Below are 21105 nucleotides of genomic sequence, written 5' to 3'. Positions count from 1 at the left end.
TACGGACATTGTCAGTTTTCATTTTTTTTTAGTTTTTTTTCTAAAAATATCAATAAAGTTTTATCTGTTGGGCCAAAAAGTGTAAACATTTAATACAAAGCTCCTGATATATTGTTACAATATCAGTTGAAAAATATTAAAAATACATAGGCATAATTTTTTTTTATAAGCATTTAAAAATCGAATTTTGACAAAATTTATCAAATTTAAGATTTGAATAATTATTTTGTAGTTAAAAATTTATAAAATGGTCAACTTTTATATCCAAGGATTGAAAATTTAAAACAAGATTCCACGTAAGTAGTTAATTCTGTTACCAAAAAATCTAAAAAACACATAAGCACAGTTTATTTTTATACTCATTTTAAGTTCAAATTTGGACGAAATTACATATTAAAATACCTAGAATAACTATTTAAGTTATTTTGTTGCGATTGTATAATATTATTCGTGGGTACATGAAACTTCTAAAGTATACTATTATATATCTATGATAGTATCACTGTTTGTTGTTGATGTATAACGCGTTATAAGTACCTAAAGAATATTGTGATATGATTAATTTGGGATTTATTATAGATAGGTACCTATTATTGGTCAATTTTTTTTTTAATACCATATAGATAAGTATATAGTATATATCTTATACCTAGACTGACATACCGTCTTCACTCAGAAACGTTTTTCTTATACAATGATATTATATCATTGAATTCAAATTTAATACAATCAATTATGCAGTGACCCACTTGTAATCTACTGTACAGCGGAGCGACATCCACTTACCCACCTTTTTTTATATTAATAACTGAGTACCATTTAGTTCATCTTTATTATTTTATAATAAAATAAAGACATTTGTGATAATTAAATAATTTGTTATATTAGGTAATAAATATATATATTTTTTTGTTATAACTTAAATTACAAAAAAAGAAATTTGTATTGTTTTTAATTGTATTCTAAATTTAAGGAAATTTAGTACTTCTTAGTCGTTATTTAGTTTTATATGTTTTATACGTTTTATACGTTTCATACGTTTTATACGCGGGGTATTATACGTGCAACGTATAAAACGTTTTATATACGCGTACATTACCATTTACCAACCCTGATATATATTACATACGGAATAATACGGCAAAGTAAGTTTCCCGATTTTTTTGATTTTTTTTAAATGTAAGACGTAAGCCCGGACGTAAGTAGGTACCTACTTCGTCGTAATGAAAATACGAAAGATTAATAAACGTATAAACCTATAGTTATAATAGTTATATATACTTATAGAAATATCTCAATACTACACATTTTATGCGAAATGGAAAAATAAATGAGTACTATAAAAATATTAAAAAATGAAAATCTTACTTGTGAAATCGAATTTTAGTGCTTCTTGCATGATATCTATTTAAACTCAAAAACACAGGATTCTATATAACTGTTTGAAATGTAATTTTTGCATATTTTAGTAAATATAGAGAAGAAAATAAATTATGAATTGTTAACATAGATTTATACATATAATAAGCAAGGTGAATATATATAATATATATCCAACTTGATAATAAGTCAAATATGAACCACAGATACTGAATAAACGTAGGTAGAATCCAATCAGCTGTAACATTCCAAATTTTCAAGATATCTAATATCTATATTCTATTATGTATTATTGAACAAATAGGTAGGTACACGCGCACCAAATGCTCGCTGCTTATATGAGTTATGATCGCATGAACTATGATTATTAGGTAATCATAGTTCATGCTTATGATTCTTTACATAGTAAAAATCTGATAATTTGTTGTAGCTAGTCAGCTAGATGATACTAAACTATAAACTAATTACCGTTGGATAACTCCATAGAAAAATAAGTAACTCAATAGACTGTAATAAACTTAAATTATAAATTATAAATTATATCATTGTATAAGAAAAACGATTCTGAGCGGAGACGGTATGTCAGTCTAGGTTTAAGACATATTATCATATACTTATACACATTGTAAAAAATTGACCTATAATCAATTCCAAATTAATCATATCACAATTAATCATATCCATTAGGTACAACAAACCGTGATACTATCATAGATATATAATAGTATACTTTAGATCAGGGACGGCGAACCTATGTCACGGAGTGACACGCTTGCATTATTTCAGTGACACGCCAATTTCAAATATAATTCATAATTTGAAACTATCAGACTATCTTTACCTTATTATTGGAATATATCGTAAGATATTGTAATCTGTACTTTCCATTTCCTAAGCCCGTAAACGATTAGATTAGATTATCAATAAATTATAAATTCGTTTTTCGCGTTTACGTACAACAGATAACATGCCTTACACGACGACTAAAAAAAAAAAAAAAAAAGGCGGGTAAGTCGTGGATGTCGCTCTGCTGTACAGTAGGTTACAAGTGGTATATCATTGTATACGAAAAACGATTCTGAACGGAGATGATTTGTCAGTCTAGGATATATTATTTTTAAAGAAAAACTTATGGAGAACCTTGTACCAAATTTTAAAAACTTAGTTATAAAAGAAAACATTTTTACGATTTTTCAACCACTAAATTACTTGCAAATTTTCGCAATTTTGACATATTTCGTATAAATTTGAACTTTAAATGCTTATAAATAAAAATTGTGACAATGTATTCCTTTTATTTTGCAACTGCTATTGTAAAAATATGTTAGGAGCCTTGTATTAAATTTCCAAATCTTAGAATTAAAAAGAAAAACTTTTATGAATTTCTGTCTAAGATAATTTGAACATTGCCGTAATTTTTACGTATTTAGTCAAAATTTGAACTTTAAATGCTTATAAAAAAAAAATCGTGACTATATATTTCTTTTATTTTTCAATTGCTATTGTAAAAATATATTATGAGCCTTGTATTAAATTTTGAAATCTTAGATATAAAAGGAAAATTTTTTATGAATTTCTAGCATAAAATAATTTACGAATTTTCGTGATTTTTACATAATATGTTGTCAAAATTTGAACTTTAAATGCTTATAAATAAAAATTGTGACAATGTACCTATTCCTTTTATTTTGCAACTGCTATTGTAAAAATATGTTAGGAGCCTTGTATTAAATTTCCAAATCTTAGAATTAAAAAGAAAAACTTTTATGAATTTCTGTTTAAGATTATTTGAACATTGCCGTAATTTTTACGTATTTAGTCAAAATTTGAACTTTAAATGCTTATAAAAAAAAATTGTGCCTATGTATTTTTATAATTTTTGAATGGGAGTTAGAACAACATATGTGGACCCTTCTATTACATTTTCAAGTATTTTGTCCCAGCTAATTTTTTTTTATCAACATTTATAAAAAAAAAAATCAAAAAAAATCGATTATTTCAATTGCCTATAAATAGATTAAAAATTAGTGAAATATTTTGAAAATAAAACTATATAAAGAAAATGTCAATTTAAACAACTGGTAAAATTTTCAAGTGTCTACGACTCATACTTTTTGAATAATAACAAATATCAAAAATCGTTTGAGGCTAAACCGTTATTTAATGCGGTTTTGTAAAAATTTAAATTTCAAACACTCCTAAAAATTTTTTGTCTTAGTCCGGTTGAGTTTTTTTTACAGATATTTAAAGAAAAACTTATGGAGAACCTTGTACCAAATTTTAAAAGCTTAGTTATAAAAGAAAAAAATTTTACGATTTTTCAACCACAAAATTACTTGCAAATTTTCGCAATTTTGACATATTTCGTATAAATTTAAACTTTAAGCACTTATAAAAAAAAATTGTGACTAACGATTTTGGATTTTTTTTTATCACTGTGAGAACAACTTATAAGAAACCTTGTATTAAATTTTCAAAGTTTTCTATCCAACCAAAAATTTTTTATCGTTATTTTAAAAAAAAATACTTAGAAAAATTGAAAATTTCATTTGTCTATAAATAGCTCAAAAAAAGTCGAAACACTTTGAAAATTTAACCCTGTATAGACAACGCTAATATAAACATCTGTTGCAAATTTCAAGTGCTTACAATAATTATTTTTTGAGTTACAGTAAAATTAAGTTTTCGTTTTTGTCAAAAATTGGTTTTGCGTAAAAATTCGCGTTTTTCCGTTATTTTTTTAAGGTTTTTCCTGCCGCTTTTGAAAAGTATTGGGAAATTTTCACTTTTGACCCCCCAAAGTACCAACTAGATTCACTTTCCTTTCAGAAAAGGTACAACTTTTGAAAATCGAAGCATTTTTACTGCTCCAAAAGTTGTCGTCAGACACAAAAAAAAAAAAAAACACACATCATTGTAAAATCAATACATTCATCACTTCGTTCAGAATCTAAAAGGTCTGACACGCGAGGCAAATAAAATCAAACCAAACATTTTGATTTGACACGCAGTTATCAAAAGGTTCGCCATCCCTGCTTTAGATGTTTCAAGTACCCACGAATAATATTATACAATAACAACAAAATAACTAAAATAGTTATTCTATGTTTTTTAATATGTAATTTCGTCCAAATTCATTCGTCCAAAACATTCGAGAAAATTCCCGTTTTTCCTTAATTTTTCTTTTGTTTTTCACGGCGCTTTTGAAAACTACTGGGAAATTTTTACTTTTGATCCCCCAAAGTACCAACTAGATTCACTTTCCTATCAGAAAAGATGTTGTTGAAGAAAATCCAAGCACTTTTACTGCCCTAAAAGTTGACGGCAGACACAAAAAAAAAATAAAAAAAAACATACATCATTGTAAAATCAATACATTCATCGTTCCACTCAGAATCTAAAATGTGTAACTTAAATCAACTGAAATTCATATTTTTACAACATTTGATATTGGCTCGATTTCTCATGTGACGATTTTCTTTTTTGAGTTGTTTATGGACATTCTCAGTTTTCAATTAGTTTAGTTTTTTTTCCTATAAATATCAATAAAATTTTGTTTGTTGGGTAAAAAAGCGTGAAAATTTAATGCAAGGCTCCTGATATATTGTTACAATAGCAGATGAAAAATATTAAAAATACATAGGCACAATTATAAGCATTTAAAGATCGAATTTTGTCAAAATTTATGAAATTTAAGATTCAATAATTATTTTGTAGTTAGAAATTTATAAAATGGTCTAATTTTATATCTAAGGATTGAAAATTTAAAACAAGATTCCACGTAGCCTATAACGAAAAAAGTAATGAACAAGTCTGAGGCCCCTTTAAAAATTTGAACTATTGAGGCCCGCGGGCCATGTCCCCTCTAGACCCCCCCCTTAATCCGGGCTTGCAGTAGGTTACAAGTGGGTCACTGTAATGGATGGTGTTAAATTTGAATTCAATGATATAATATCATTGTACGAGAAAAACGATTTCGAGCGAAAACGGTCAGTTAGCCTATGATATTATACTAGTGATGATATTAAGGTAAATAAATTAATTTATATATAACCTATTTACGTTGAATATCGTTTTAAATGTGTCAATGTTCGTTTAATAAGTGCCTATATATGAATTTTTAATATTTTTCAACTGCTATTGTGACAATAATATATCAGGAGCCTTGCATTAAATTTTCACGCTTTTTACCCAACAAATAAAATTTTACTGATATTTATAGAAAAAAAAGCTAAAAAAATTGAAAACTGACAATATCAGTAAAAAGCCCAAAAAGAGACAAATTATTTTCAAAGTTGTATGGAGTATAGAAAATGCTAATATAAACATTCAGTGAAATTTTCAAGTATCTACAGTCATTCGTTTTTTTAATTACAATAAAATAAGAAAATCGTCACATTCGAGAAGTCGAGTGAATATCAAATGTTGTAAAAATATGAATTTCAAACACTCATAAAAATTCAATTTGACTTTCTTGTAGACATTTATGAAAACAATATAAAACAATATTTTTATATACAAAACTAGATAGCGCTAGATGGTATTAGAAACACACAAGAACTTTTCATGGACGTCTTATCATGAATCGTCCCGCAACCATAGTATCACGATGTAGAGAAGCTACATCGTTAATCTTCTCTACATCGTGCATAGTAACTGTAGCAGGCTGTTGTGTGAAGTAATTTTTATTTGTGAGTTGATGTGATCTTGATTTTGTGCATCACTTCAATCTATTTTGTCATGCTCAGACTATAGTCACTATAATGAGTATGATGGTAAGTACTAGCAGATGATCTTAACTATTACTGTAGTTCTACTTTATAATATAAATTATATGAAACTCGTTTTAAATGTGAAGCAGCGTAAATTTTAATTCTTTTAACAAGTACAAGAGAGTTTGTTTGTACCATTGCCATGGAAAATCGTTGTTCTGTTTTGGGATGTTTGAATACTTCTGATGATGGAGTTCGATTACACGAGTATATATTCTTGCTTATACCTAGTTGAATGATTTAATATAAATAATTGAAACATTATTGTGTATTATATTTTAGATTCCCATTAGATGATGAGCAGTTATTGCCCATTTGGATAATGGTGACAAATCGTTCTAATTGGTTACCGATTGAAAAAAGTAGGATATGTGACGATCATTTTGATATAGCTGATTATGAAGCTGGCAATAAGGCCAATAGGCTTAGACCAGGTGCTTGTCCCATAATCCATCCAACAACTACAATCTTTAATGTAAGTAAATGTTTTAAAGTATAAATATAGTATGTATGTTATGAATTATGAAAATGCAAAAATTTTTACTGACACATTTGCTAATTTAAGACGTAAGACGGTTAATTTATAATATATTAGATTCTGAGCGGAGTGAAAAAATTTGTTGATTTTACAATAAAACAAAATTCAAATAAGTAGTTAGGTACCTACTAGATTATTATAATGTTTATACCTATACTATGGATAATAATCCTTAAATATGGTTTTATAATATAGGTAATATATAAACTATATGTAATATTACTATATTAGATGTAGTATTTAGTATACTTAGATCATTTTTACAAATTATTTATATTGATAGATCAAAAGTGATTACTAAAATTTTCAAATCATCTAAGACCCATGTTTACTTAACATATTTCCATAAAGTAATAGATGTATTATGTATTTATTATCCACCTTTTAGATTCTGAGTGAAACGATGAATGTATTGATTTTACAATGATGTGTTTTTTTTTTTTTGTATCTGTCATCACCTTTTAGTACAGTAAAAGTGCTTAGATTTTCTTCAACATTATCTTTTCTGATAGAAAAGTAAATCTAGTTGGTACTTTGGGAGGTCAAAAGTAAAAATTTCTCAGTAGTTTTCTAAAGCGCCGTGAAAAACAAAAGAATAATTAAGGAAAAACGGGAATTTTTACGTAAAATCTGTTTTTGAGAAAATTGATTTTGGTTTTTGGTGCAACTCTTAAACAAATGACCGTAGGTACATGACATTTTCACGGAATGTTTATATTAGCATTTTCTATAAACCATAACATTTTCCAAATATTTTGACTTATTTTGAGCTCTTTACGGACATTTTCAGTTTCCATTTTATTTAGTTTTTTTTTACGAAATTACATATTAAAAACCCTGGAATAACTATTTTAGTTGTTTTGTTCTGATTGTATAATAAATTATTCGTGGGTACTTGAAACTTCTAAAGTATACTATTATATATCTATGATAGTACAGTCAAACTTGGTTATCTCAAACTTCTTTAACTCGAAATCGTCGATACCTCAAACTTTTACTCCGGTCCCTAGAATTCCCTATTTAAACAATGTAAAAAAAATCTTGTTTAACTCGAATATTTTCGTTTATTAATACATATGTATTTGTATAAAATTTCCCTCATTTATCTATAAAGGTCATTACTCATTAGTCATTTATGTTATCGTTACCGATAAGTTGTTTATCTACGGTTTACGACGACGACGACGCATGACTTCAGTGTTCAGTGGCCAGTGCTCTGTGTTTGTTTCAACGTGATTGTTCGTAATGTCATCATCAAAACGCTAACATACGAGGAAAAAGTGGCAGTGATACGGGAAGTTGAAAATTAATTTAAAATAAAGTCTTTGATAGCTAAAGAATTTGGTATTCCACCTAACACTTTGTATTATACTTTGTACATATTTTATTTATAATAAACACAGGAATTATATACAGTACTGTTTTAACATTTTTTTTTGGATAACTTGAACTTTTACTCCGGTCTTTTCAACTTCGAGTTAATCAAGTTCGACTGTACCACGGTTTGTTAATGTATGACGCGTTACCTAATGGATATTGTGATATGAATAATTTGGAATTTATTATAGATAACTATTCTAGGTCAATTTTTATTTTAATACCATATATATGTCTAATACCTAGACTGATATACTGTCTTCGCTCAGAATCGTTTTTCTTATACAGTGATATTATATCATTGAATTCAAATTTAATACTATCCATTATACAGTGTATACCAACTTGTAACCTACTCCACAGCAGAGCGACATCCATTTACCCACCTTTTTTTATTTTGTATTAGGTGCCTACTATATTTACAGACTTATTAATTTATCAATATTATTATATTAAGTTTAAATATATGATGTGTTTTGTTATTAATTTATTTACTTATTCATATTGTCGTAACTACAAGGTACTATATTTGTAAGTATTTGCACATTGCCCCTTATACCTAGGTATATATCATAATATTAAATTATGCAACTTCCAATTGACGATAATGACATTTTAGGCCCCGGGTCCCGCAAATTGTCAGGACGACCCTGAAGATATTACACATGGAAAGATATTGACAGATTCTGAAGACAGTGAATGTTCGTCTACAAGCGATATTAATTCTGACGATTTACTTGATACACCAAATACTAGTGATATGAAATCCAGTGATGAGGATTCAACTCTAAGTACATCATCTTGTAGTAATTTTAGTGTAAGACTATTTTATTCAAATTTATAATTTAGAGTTATTAAGTTGTAGAATTTTTTTTAGAATTCGAATGAAGCTACTGGATTTGATGATGATTTTCTATCATCACTTTCAGACACCGAATTTGAACTTGAAAATATAGATATTGAAGAATCAATGAAAGAAGTAGACTCTGTGTCATTGTCTTCATCTGTAACAAGTCTTGTAAATATTGGTTCAGATATTTTATTATTTTAAGTAAATATTTAATAATATTTAAAATGTTTAGACAAACCAGCCTATAAACCAAGAATGTGCGGTTGTATTATGTAATCGAAATGCAAGAGACCAGTTTGATACCTTATTTTTCATCAACTTTCCAAAGGATAATAAAGCACTTTGTGAAACTTGGTGGAAAATTTGCGGACGCAAAGACAAATTTGATCCTTTGTTAAAAATATGCTCAATTCATTTTGATCCTGAAGATTTTACATCTATTACTATACGAAGAGATGGTCAACTTTTTAGACAAACTATTTTGAAGAATAATAATATTGTACCAACACTTTATCTACTGTCACATGAGTATACAAAGTTTGTAAGAAAACGAAAAAGAAGTGTGAATGATAGTTATAGTTAGTTTAGTTAAATTTGAGCTTAACATAAACTTATATTTATTGTTGATAATAATTTGGAATAAACAAAATTGCAGGTTTAATAAATAATACAACAGAATTTGAATACTGTATTGTTCAAGGCTGTGACAAGACATTTTTGAAAGATGGAAAAGAGACATTGTTTTTTAAGTAAAGTAGTTGTTTTTATTACTTACAAAATTAAAATGTATATGTATTTTATTTAAAGCCATGAAATGGTAGTAATAGTATTTAATAATTTACATAAAATACAAGTATAAAAAATATAACTGTACGTTTTCATTTGTGTGGTTATTATTAATTAAAAATTTAATATTTCTACATATTATTACATATTGCTACACATTTAACCTTAAGTTTATCATCATATATTAATTAATAATTTTTCATTGTTAGACAAATTATGCAAGGTGCAACAGGAAGCAGTGACAAATAAAATAAGTTTTATTTTAATTTATATGTATAATTTATTAAAATTTGCGCTACATTTATAATATAAGACATTTTATACATTTTTTAATAACAAAAATAATAAAATCTGATTTAATATTTTTGAAAAATGCCAAGTAGTTAGTTTGTAAATCTAGTTTTTCAAAAACTTGATACTAAAAACATTTATCTAAGTCAAGTGGCTTATTTTTTATGATTTTTTCAAATTTCAAAATATTTAAAAGTTACTCATTTGTTTAAAAAGTTAATACTTTTTTAAAAATAAATTAGATTTTAACAAGTCTATAAAAAAATTCTCACAAAATATTTTTAAAATTTTTTTATGGCCGGACCAACTTAATTTAACAGAAATAATAAGATTTGTAAAAAATATACAACATGACTAAAATAAATGTTTAAACAATAAACATTTTTCTAAAAAAATTTACTTCAGTTTTAATTTTTTTTTATTTTCAGCATTAAAAAATTAAAATTAAAAAAATTAATATTGATTAGAACAAAAGTTAATTTCATTTATCAGGTCTTCCGTTACATTCTGTACATAGTAACATTAAAAAAATACAATATTATGTCTCTAAACCTCATTTTTGTATATCCTTTTTGCATAAATTATATAAACTATAAAGATTCCATTATTGTTATGTGAATATATTCATACCCACGAAAAATTGATATAAATTGACACTTTTTATTGCAAACGTCCAGATTTGCTTAATGAATTTTTTTCTGCCGTATTTTTGGTGGGATTATATATAATCAAATATTATATTGTTAATTTTATATTTTGATATTACACTTAGATTTCCATTGGAAAATAAAAATATGCTTAAAAAATGGGTAGATAGTATTGGATTAACTAATTGGCAGCCAACCGATACAGATCGAATTTGCTCTGATCATTTTGAAAATGATGATGTTGTAATGACTAATGATATTTACGGTCTAAATAATGATGCTATCCCATCAATTAAACCACAAGTATGTACATACAATTATAAGGTAACAACAATTTCATAGGTCATTTGATTATCACAATTTTTTTTTATTTTGTAGAATTCATTTGTAATAAGTTCTGAAGACAATTATGAAAGAAAACATGCATCCACAGTTAACAGCAATATTATTAATCATTTTAATAATTTAGAATTTAGACATTTAAAAAATGACGTTTTGATGGTTAAAGGTACCACAAGGGGAAAAATGAATGAAAGTTTATTGTTAAATTCATTGGAAAATGATGCAGATGACCATAAACCAGAAAATCACCAACAAATATTTAATATGTGCGCGGTCCAATCTAGTTCAACAAAAATAAATGGCAAAAAAGGTAATTGAAATTTAAAATTATGCATATTAATAATCATATTATTCAATTCTGAAAATTATTAATATATAGCATACACCATGACAAATTAGATAGACTAATCACTAGTTTTGCGCAGTAGATACGCATCTCCTTCACCTCTGGCGTATATCGTTGCTCTCCACTTTTCATTGGTTGATTTTGTTCTATGTTATATATGTATGTATATGATTGACAGCCAATAAGAAGTGAAGAACTACGATAAAGGTGAAGTTAAGAACACAGTATCAAAATACTGTGATGATACCTATCTAATTTGTCATGATATACACTATACCAGTGTTGGGTAAGTTACTTTACTCGTTACTTAGAGATACCTAACTTAGATGTAATTAAGTTACCTTACAATTACTTTAGTTTTCAAATAGAAAAGTAACTCATTACTTACCCTTTACAAAAAATGTCTTGGCAGTTATCATTCTGCAGGTAATAATGTAACTAGAAATACATTAACTGTTTTAAAAAGGTATAATTTTAAAAAGATTAATACATAATTACATAACAATAGTAATTATTATTATGATAGTGAAGAATATTTAAAAAAAGTACTAATTAATTATATCTAATTATCAATGGTGATGAATCATTATAGGTACTGTTAAGTATATTATGTATTTATGTCACAAACTCGCAACATAAACCTTAGGTGTGTGCAAATAAAATCATAATGCATATAATTTAAATACACATATAAATTATAAAAATAAACTGTTTATAAATGCCAAAATATACTGACCATATTAGTTGTCTCTGTCTTACTAGTGCGCAACATACCAAATTTTAAGTTCAGAAAATCATGTTTATCTCAGTTTAAAAATTACAGTGAATCGACCTCATATAATGTTTAAAGGTAAGATTATTATAATTTTATAATTTAAAAATATTATAATTTAACTAGTAGAGCTATGAGTAATATTAAATTATTTAAATTATTATTAATTAATCAAAACTGTAAATTGTTTGTATGTCTTAAAATACTCATATCCCTACTAGTTAAAATATAATAAAAAGCTTCACACATTGTCTAGATAAAAATCTTGCCTTCAAATTTTATAACAAGTCAATTCACTGTAATTATTTATTGAGCTAAACATGATTTTCTGAACTTAGTACTCTATGTAGTACTTGTAAGACAGAGACAAGAAATGTTAGTGGTAACATTCTCTAAAATAAAGATTTCATTCAAAAATTTGAATAAATTATTGTGTTTTTACAATTAAATTTAAGGGCACTAAAATATAAATTCAATCTGGCAGTATAAAGTATATGAATTGTTTGTATTATATATTCAAATAACAGTTTCAAAAAAAAAAGTTTTTTAAAATATTGAATGTTTATTTTTAAAGGAATTCATTTTAATTAAAAAGAATACATGCATAATTTTTCAGAAAAATGTATTAAATCAAATTTTGGAGATAATATTGATATTTTTAATGATGATAATAACATCCGAGGGCCTAAACATAAAAGTATAAAGAGTTCAATAGACAAATGTATAAAACCATATGCTGAAGAAATCACTAAAGGTATTACTGGCATATTTGGGTTTTTCTTAAATAATTTTTATGATAAATGTTATAGTTTATAGAGCTTATCTATAAGTTATACATTTAAATATAAATTATGACGATACAATTTTATCTCAAGAACTGAAAATTACTTTTGTAAAATGTTTATATTTAATTATTTAAGAGATAAGCATGGAACTAAAAATTACTATATCATCAACACACAAAGTTTACAATTATTATTTCAGACATTTTCTTATGCCTCAATTCCAAAATAATTTGAATGTTTCATCCTTACCACGGGCAGGTTGGGAAATGTCTTAGATACAATTATATGAAGTATCGATTATCTTGTAGCATGATACATTTATAGTCAATATATGGATTGTTTCATAAAATAATGTTTTTGAAAGATACTCGATACACTTCTGATTTTTATCATCAAATTAATATAAATATTAAATAAAGCTTTATTTTAATATTTATTTTACGAATACAAATTTAGGTAAGTTTACTAGTCACAGGTGATTTACTGTAGGCTGTAGGTTGGAAATTATTGTTCGACCCATTACAGATAAATCATAATATTAAGTTATATCTGTGACACACACACACATTGAATAGGATTTTCCATCTTTATTGTATGTCTGTACCTTATTAGATATCTGTAATTTCTACATGTATATTGTATAGTCTATCTTTTGTGTGACAGCAATAAACTAGGTAATGTTTTTATTATTTTCTTTGCCGTTCGTTCACATTACTTAACAATGTGATCATACCCAAAATAATAAATATAATTATTAAAAAACTTGTGACTAATTTTACTCAAATGTATCGAGTATCTAGTATTGTGATATTCTAAAGTTAAGTTTCTAGTATCTAGTATCGTGATACAACAAAAATATTGTGTGGGAACACTTTAAGATGAATTTAAAGTGATTTGAAATTTGCTTGCACATCCTTATGTTTTTTTATATTTTTTATATTTCCCCTTCGTAGTACCAGTCACTGTAAGTTTTTTCTTAAATAAAAAAAAAATTTTTTACACACAATGACATATGCAAATGCAATTCTTTCAGAAAAAATTAATACTACCTAAGGTATTATTAATGTCTAATAGTAATATAAATTACTTTAATATAGCAATAATATCATAAAATATCCATAGCAATATACTAATATAGGCTGACAGATCCTCTTCACTCAGGATTCTAAGTTTTTCCTATACAAAGATTTTATAAAATTTTTTGATATATTTAATATAAAATACATTTCAGAAAATAATTTTAAAAACAAAAATTCAACGAACATTGATTTGGAGTATGTCTGTATGGACATATTTAACTATAAAAATCTGATAGAAGAACCACCAACATTTAATACAAACTATAGTGTAAAAATGTACCTAACTCGTAATTGACTGAATTATCAAGTATACAACATTTAGTGGTCTGTTTCTAAATATATTTTAACCCTTTTTTAATATTATAGTTGTACTTTTATGGAACTCACCTCATACTTTAGCCCTCTTAAAATTTTAAAATAATTTTCGGTACTTGGTTTTTATTTACATGTCTGTTTTTATGTTTTACAACTATAAAGATCTCTAGTGAATGAACTATTAAAGATAAAGGTCTGAAACTCTTCACTACACTTCTTCTAGGTAATGTGTAACAAAACCCTAAACAACTAAATCCATTATCCAGTTTCAGAGATACGTTGCTAAAGATAAGTCTAGCTAAAGTTGACTATTTTTTTAACCGTTATAAGGTATAATTGCTGTATCTACTTATCAGTTGACAAGCACTTTATATTGAGCTATCAACCAAATTTCTAAGTCAAATAGTTTTAACAAACAAATTGAGTTTTGAAGGCTGACATTTTTCTGGATTCAAATCATTATACAACTTTAGCATATTCATATAGAATCTATCCAGTGGGCAACTAGGGCTAAAATGCCTGATATTACATGAAAAGCATCCCTGGGGTGATGCCCCAGCACCCCCATATATATTCACATAAAAAGATAAAAAAGTCATACAAAATATATATTTATTTACTCAAATTTCATTTTTCACAATAATATAATGTAATATATCTGTGGTAGTAAAAATAAAAATCCTCGGACTACAATATTAGTTTATATTACTCATAAACACATGAAAATGATTGAGTAAATATTTTACTCTTGAAGTTTTCAAAATTCAGATTTTTTAATTCCAATTACCATACTTAATTAAGAAAGAAATACAAACCATTGTTTATAATAATATATATATTTTAAACTTTTAAATAATAGAGTTGTTACTTGTTAGTGGTAACATTAGAAAATATTCATTTAACTCGCATCAAACATCTGTATATTTGGACGATTGCATGTTGCGTTACTTTACAGGACATTGAGCGTTGTTATTATTGTTCCCTTTGAATAATAATAATAATAATAATAATTTTAACAATGGTTATATTTAATTTATTTTGTAAAATATAATAATAATAATAATTTTAACAATGGTTATATTTAATTTATTTTGTAAAATATAATTTAATAATTATTTATTAAATGTTAACAGATGGATGTAATCAGTTTAAATTAGTATCCAAACCAGATGAAAAGACCATAAATGAAAATAATTTGAAAAATATACATACCGATACTTCAAATATCACTACTATATCAAAAAATAAATCTATTTCAAAAGTAGTTAAGAAATCGTATAAAGAATCAATTGAAAAAAATATTTCTGAAGGTAATTAATTTACAACCAACTTTTGTTTTTTCCTTAAAGTACTGATTTTATTCGTTCAAATACGGTATATTAATATTCATGTTCTTGAAAAAAAAAAGTTAAAGACTTTAAAATAGTAAAATATTTTCTTATGTTTCTATATTTATTGTTTTTTTTTTTCAAAATTAAGTCAATAGATTCTTCATAAATTATTTTTACTGTAATAGGAAAAAATATGATACCAAAATCAAGAAATAATGGAAATGACTGTGATTATATATACTTGGACATGTTGGACGGCGATGATGCTAAAAATGTGTTGTCATTTGAAAAAAAAAGTATTTCAAAGAATTCCAAAACAAAAATTCTGCAACTATTAGAAAAAAATCATACTGATGGTAAGAATAGTTTACTTTTAAATCTATAGGCCTTGATTTTTAACATTTTCTGGGTCACTACCACCCCCCACCCCCCCCCCCCCCATAAAATTATAAATATTTGATATATAAACACCAACAAATAACCGGTTTGTCTCATTGTTGTCTTTCGAGTGGCGTAATACCGACTTGCAGAATCGGAAACATGAATGACTGCTCAATCGTATGAATATAATAAAATGCATTCAATAAAGTTCACAGTTTAAATATTCAGTTTCTATATTTTTGGGTTATTTTGAATAATAAATTTATTAGATTTATTATAAAATTTAAAAGTAAAATCATTATCTAGGGCCTCACTTAGGCTTTTATAGATATCATTATTTTTAAGTAAGTTATGATATTTTTGAGACTACATTTTAAAATGATCGTAACTTACTTAACAACAATAATATCAACAAAAGCCTACGTGGGGCCCTAGATAATAATCTTACCTTTAAATTTTATAATAAATTAATAAACTCTAATATCAAAACTAACAGTACACTGTGAAAACTGGTGAACATAACTTTTGTGTGATGTATGTGTGTTGTGTAAGACAGAGACAACAAATGCGAGTATGACATCCTCTTAAGTACAATTACTATTTTTGATTCCTGTGGAAAATTGGATTTAGTTGATATCTTAAAGGGTCAAAAGTAAAAACTTATCAGTAACTTTTCAAAATAACCAGAAGAATTAAAAAGAAAAAAAAAATTTAAAAACCAAGCATTTTTATGCAAACCCAGTATTCATTGTAATGCAAGAACAAATAACCTTAGATATTTGAAATTCTCACCAAATGTTTATATTACCACTTTCTATACATGTTAAAATTTTAAAAATTGTTGACTCTTTTTGAACTATATATATACATTTGACATTTTTTTTTAGTTTAAGGTTCCTGAAAAGTTATTCATATATAAATAAAAAAATATCTTAATTACTTATGCACAGTATTTTCTTAAAAGCATTGAAGTTCGAATTTATACGAAATTCGTCAAAATCTCACAAATTTGAAAATCTACGTGTAGTTAAAAATTCATACAATTTTGAATAATCATTAAGGGTTTTTTAAACCTTAGGTTAGAAAATGTATGACAAGGTTACAAGGATAAGTTCTGGTTGTAGAGATTAAAAAAAAATTTAGTGTAATCCCACAAATATATAATATGAGTATCTTAAGTTTAAATGTTGATTAAATTGGATATTCACACGCAAAATGATTTATTAGCAAACAATTTTCTTAATTTGTTATAATTCAAAAACAAATAACCTTAGATACTTAACATTTTTACTGAATGTTTAATGTTTATAGGTACTATCATTTTCTTCAATTTAATTTAATTTATTCAATCAACTAAAATTTTTAGCCTATTTTAGAGTATTTATAGAAAATTTAAATTTGTATTAGTTTTAATTTCTGCGAAACATCTATTGACTTAACAATGTGTGTTTTTTGTTTATTTCTGTCATCACCATTTAACGTGGTAATAATACTTTGATTTTCTACTTTTTTTGGAGGGGTGTTCTGGTAGCATATCGGATACAATTGGTACTTTAGGGGTTCAAAAGGTATGATAGAACTTAAAAAATATGTTGTCGTTTTTAGATTTTTTGGTTTAAATGTCAGTAAATTTTTGCAAGGTCAAAAGATTGAAAATTTAATACAACGTTCCTCATAAGTTATACAGCTATTTAAACATATTCTAAATATATATTATGCTTTATTATTTTTATATAAGCAATTGAGGCTTGAATTTTGATAAAATTCATCAAAACCATGAACATTTTCTTATCATTTTGTAGTTAAAAATGTATAAAATGTTTGACTCTTAAAGCTAAGGATTGAAAATTCAATACCAGCGGTTTTAGCTAGTAGTTCTAGTTTATAGTTTATACTGACACTATTACCAAAAAATCTAAAAACCATTTGTTTTTTAGACATTTTAAGTTCTAATTTAGATAAAATTAGATATTTTAAAAGAGAATAAAATTGTTTGTAATTTTGCTGTAATTCAAAAATACTATTTGTGATAGGTACTTATAACATTTAATTTATAATATACTCACAATGACAGTCTTCGCTTGGAATTGTTTTTCGTTAGCAATTATTTATTGAATTAATTTTCAACACATATACATAACAGTGCCTATTAGTCAATTAAGAGATACACTGTACATCTACTTCACACATTTTTTGAAAAATGGTGCTGTCTTACTTAAAAATGTAATATCTTATAATTTTAAAAATAACAAATGTTTTAAGTTAAGTTTGTTTTAAATTTATGGGTATTGAACGTTTTGGACACATTGCAAGCATGCACATACCATTTTTATGTTTAAATTATGCATAATCATAAGAATTTTTATTTTTCAAATTTTTAAATGTAGTTGAATATATTTGAATACTTAGATATTTTACAACATTTAAAGAGTATCCAGCTTATGATACAAACTTTAGTTTATCAAATAAAAACCTACATGTTTTAATGCAAATTTTGAATCATAAGATGTTTTAAAAAATTTTAACATAAAGTTTCTGAGTTATTCTGTTTTAAATACTATACTCTATTCCAAATAAGTTTGGAAAAATCCCGATGGGAAAGTGACGTGATTTGCGGATGTGCATTCTCATTGGCATGGCCGACTACTGAAGCCAATGACAGCGGTTCTACCGTTCTGAAACTGCGCCGTTTTTCCAAACTTATTTGGAATAGAGTATATAAATATATTAGTTTATTAAAAAGATATTATTTACTTTTGTTTTGAAAATTATTGGGTGCAATGTTTACCAATAAGCATTATGCAGTATAAAAAAATTGTCTTAGTATACTTAACTAAGTAGTAATTATTAACAGATATTTTATATTACATGCTTAATTATAATTACCGAGCTTGTAACCATTTATAAAGTATTTAATAAGCTTACTATTTAAAGAAAAATAACTTTTTATTCAGAATTTAAAAAATATAAAATTGGAGCGAGAATACCCAAAAAATTGCTTTGTATATTTTACTATAATATTCTATAGTACTATAATACAAGGCTGGGCATTAACTAGTTACTTTTGGCTTTTCATTAACTTAACTGTTAACTTACTAAATTTCTTTTTTTAATTAACGTGAAATGAACTAACTAATTTTTCATTTTAAGAAGTGCGTTAAGTTAATTTATTTTGTTTTTAATTTTAAAATATTTCTATATTAAGTCTATTTAAGTCTATTTTGTTTTCATGTCAAAAAATATTTACCGTGAATTGGTTAAAATTAAAAATTTATATCATTCGAATCTAACTTGGAAATATGTACTGTATGAAGTATAAACACTACAGTCGATAATTTAGTTTTGGATTTGAAAAAAATTAAGTACGCTAGCTAGCGTTGTGTAAACAAAATATTATCTTTTTTAACTTAAAAAAAGTTAACAAAAAGTGTGTGTTAACTTTTAACTTAACTGAGTTAACCTATAGTTAAATTTTCTTTTTACTTTTTGTTATTGGTGCATATTAACTTAACTGAGTTAAGAAAAATCATTAACTTGCCTAGCCTTGGTATAATGCTATTTGTGATATAGTTTTTATTATGCTAAACAAAAAAATGTATTCATATGGATACATTTTTAATGTTTATTATTTTTCTAGGAATTCCAGAATCTATAATATATAATCAAGACTTAACAGAATGCTATGGTGAAATGCTTTCACCTTGTTGCGACCAGGACTGTCAATTAATATGTTACTATTCTATGCCTGGCCCCGACCGAAGACAAATTTATAAAGAATTTCAGATGTTGAATGCGACTGAACAGAACTGTAAAATAACTCAATTAGTACAATTGCGTATCTCTAAAAAAAAAGATAGCACTTTCGAAAGCTGTCCGACATACCGTTTTATTTGGAATAAGTCATCTGTAAAAGTCTGCCGAACTTTTTTTAAGAACACATTAGGCATTTCTGATAACCGTCTTGATGCAATTCTGAAACCAATAAATTACAGTTGGTATTCTGATAGAGATGTTGCGTTGAAAGCCAATCAACCCAGACAATTAAATATTATTAATGAGCCGGTTATCATGACAGATTTTATGAAAGAATCTTTAATACCGTTGGAAAAGGATTACAATTCATATGAACCTGAGAGTGAACCCGAAGTTAGTCTAGAAAATGTGCCTTTTAAAGAATATGAAAACGTATTCCTATACATGAAAGGTATTCCTAGGGTTTTGAGTTCATATAAAATTCCTGGAACGTTAAAAAAGCATTTCTTTGAAACCAGTATTCGTTTGGAATATATGTACAAATCATATTCTGAAAATTTTATTAGGAACAAGACTCCCCCACCATTTACAAAACGTCAGTTTAAAAAAATTTACAACCAGTACATGAAGACGTTTTTAAAAATGGTTTAAATTTGCATCATGTTTTATTGTTTAGTATGAACTTTAGAATTATGTTGATGCTTTCAGAAATTATCATAATTCAAATTATGTAGCATACTATATAATCCTATTTTTGAAAAATAAGTTAATGACCCTACTATTTAATTTTTATTATTATTATTATTATTATTATTATTATTTTTATACTTATTATTTACTGTTTAGTATCTTAATAGATCTCTTATTGTCTAATTATGAATGAATATTAATCATTGTGAATACATAATAAACATTAGATGGTAAAAAAAAAAATGTGATGTATATGTATTGTATAATTATTATTAATATATTTGATTAAGAGGACATTATAACCCATGTGTTGTCTCTGTCATACTAAAGCATAATATAAAAATATCATATTTAGAATAATCAATTTTACTTTGTAATTTTTAAAATTATAGTGAATTGATTAATTATCAAACATAATGTTAAGAATATTTTTCATGACCACACAGGCTTTTTAGATATTTTACTTTTGAAGCAAGTGAAATGCTCATAACTTGCTTTAAAATAAAAATATTTAAAAAACCTAAATGGTGTCATAAATATGTACGCATTGATTATAAATACTAGTATTATAGTATTTATAATCAATGATATAAGTCTTGCCTTTAGAACGATAATAGGTCAATTAACTCTAATATTAAATATAACAAGATATATAAATAGATAGATACAA

The 21105-nt window shown here is 25.7% G+C and overlaps 1 protein-coding gene across 5 annotated transcripts; it reads left to right on the top strand.

Annotated features, from left to right (window-relative positions):
• The first annotated feature begins 5988 nt into the window (after nt 1–5988).
• Nucleotides 5989–20666, top strand: LOC100167907. Of its 5 annotated transcripts, none has more exons than XM_029489424.1 (13): nt 5989–6155; nt 6242–6359; nt 6435–6627; nt 8687–8884; nt 8945–9085; nt 9150–9495; nt 9573–9666; nt 10767–10944; nt 11020–11293; nt 12718–12855; nt 15414–15590; nt 15797–15967; nt 19630–20666. In XM_029489424.1, the coding sequence occupies exons 2-13, from the start codon at nt 6295–6297 to the stop codon at nt 20394–20396; spliced, it is 2742 nt and encodes a 913-aa protein (XP_029345284.1). In that variant the 5' UTR covers nt 5989–6155; nt 6242–6294; the 3' UTR covers nt 20397–20666. The 5 variants fall into 5 exon arrangements, with proteins under 5 accessions (XP_029345284.1, XP_029345282.1, XP_029345283.1 ...); XM_029489422.1 differs by having other exon boundaries at nt 6239–6359; XM_029489423.1 differs by having other exon boundaries at nt 5989–6359.
• The last annotated feature ends 439 nt before the right edge of the window (nt 20667–21105 follow it).

This window comes from Acyrthosiphon pisum, chromosome A2, assembly GCF_005508785.2.
Source record: "Acyrthosiphon pisum isolate AL4f chromosome A2, pea_aphid_22Mar2018_4r6ur, whole genome shotgun sequence".
Taxonomy (NCBI): domain Eukaryota; kingdom Metazoa; phylum Arthropoda; class Insecta; order Hemiptera; family Aphididae; genus Acyrthosiphon; species Acyrthosiphon pisum.
This window is presented reverse-complemented; position numbering and strand designations above follow the sequence as displayed.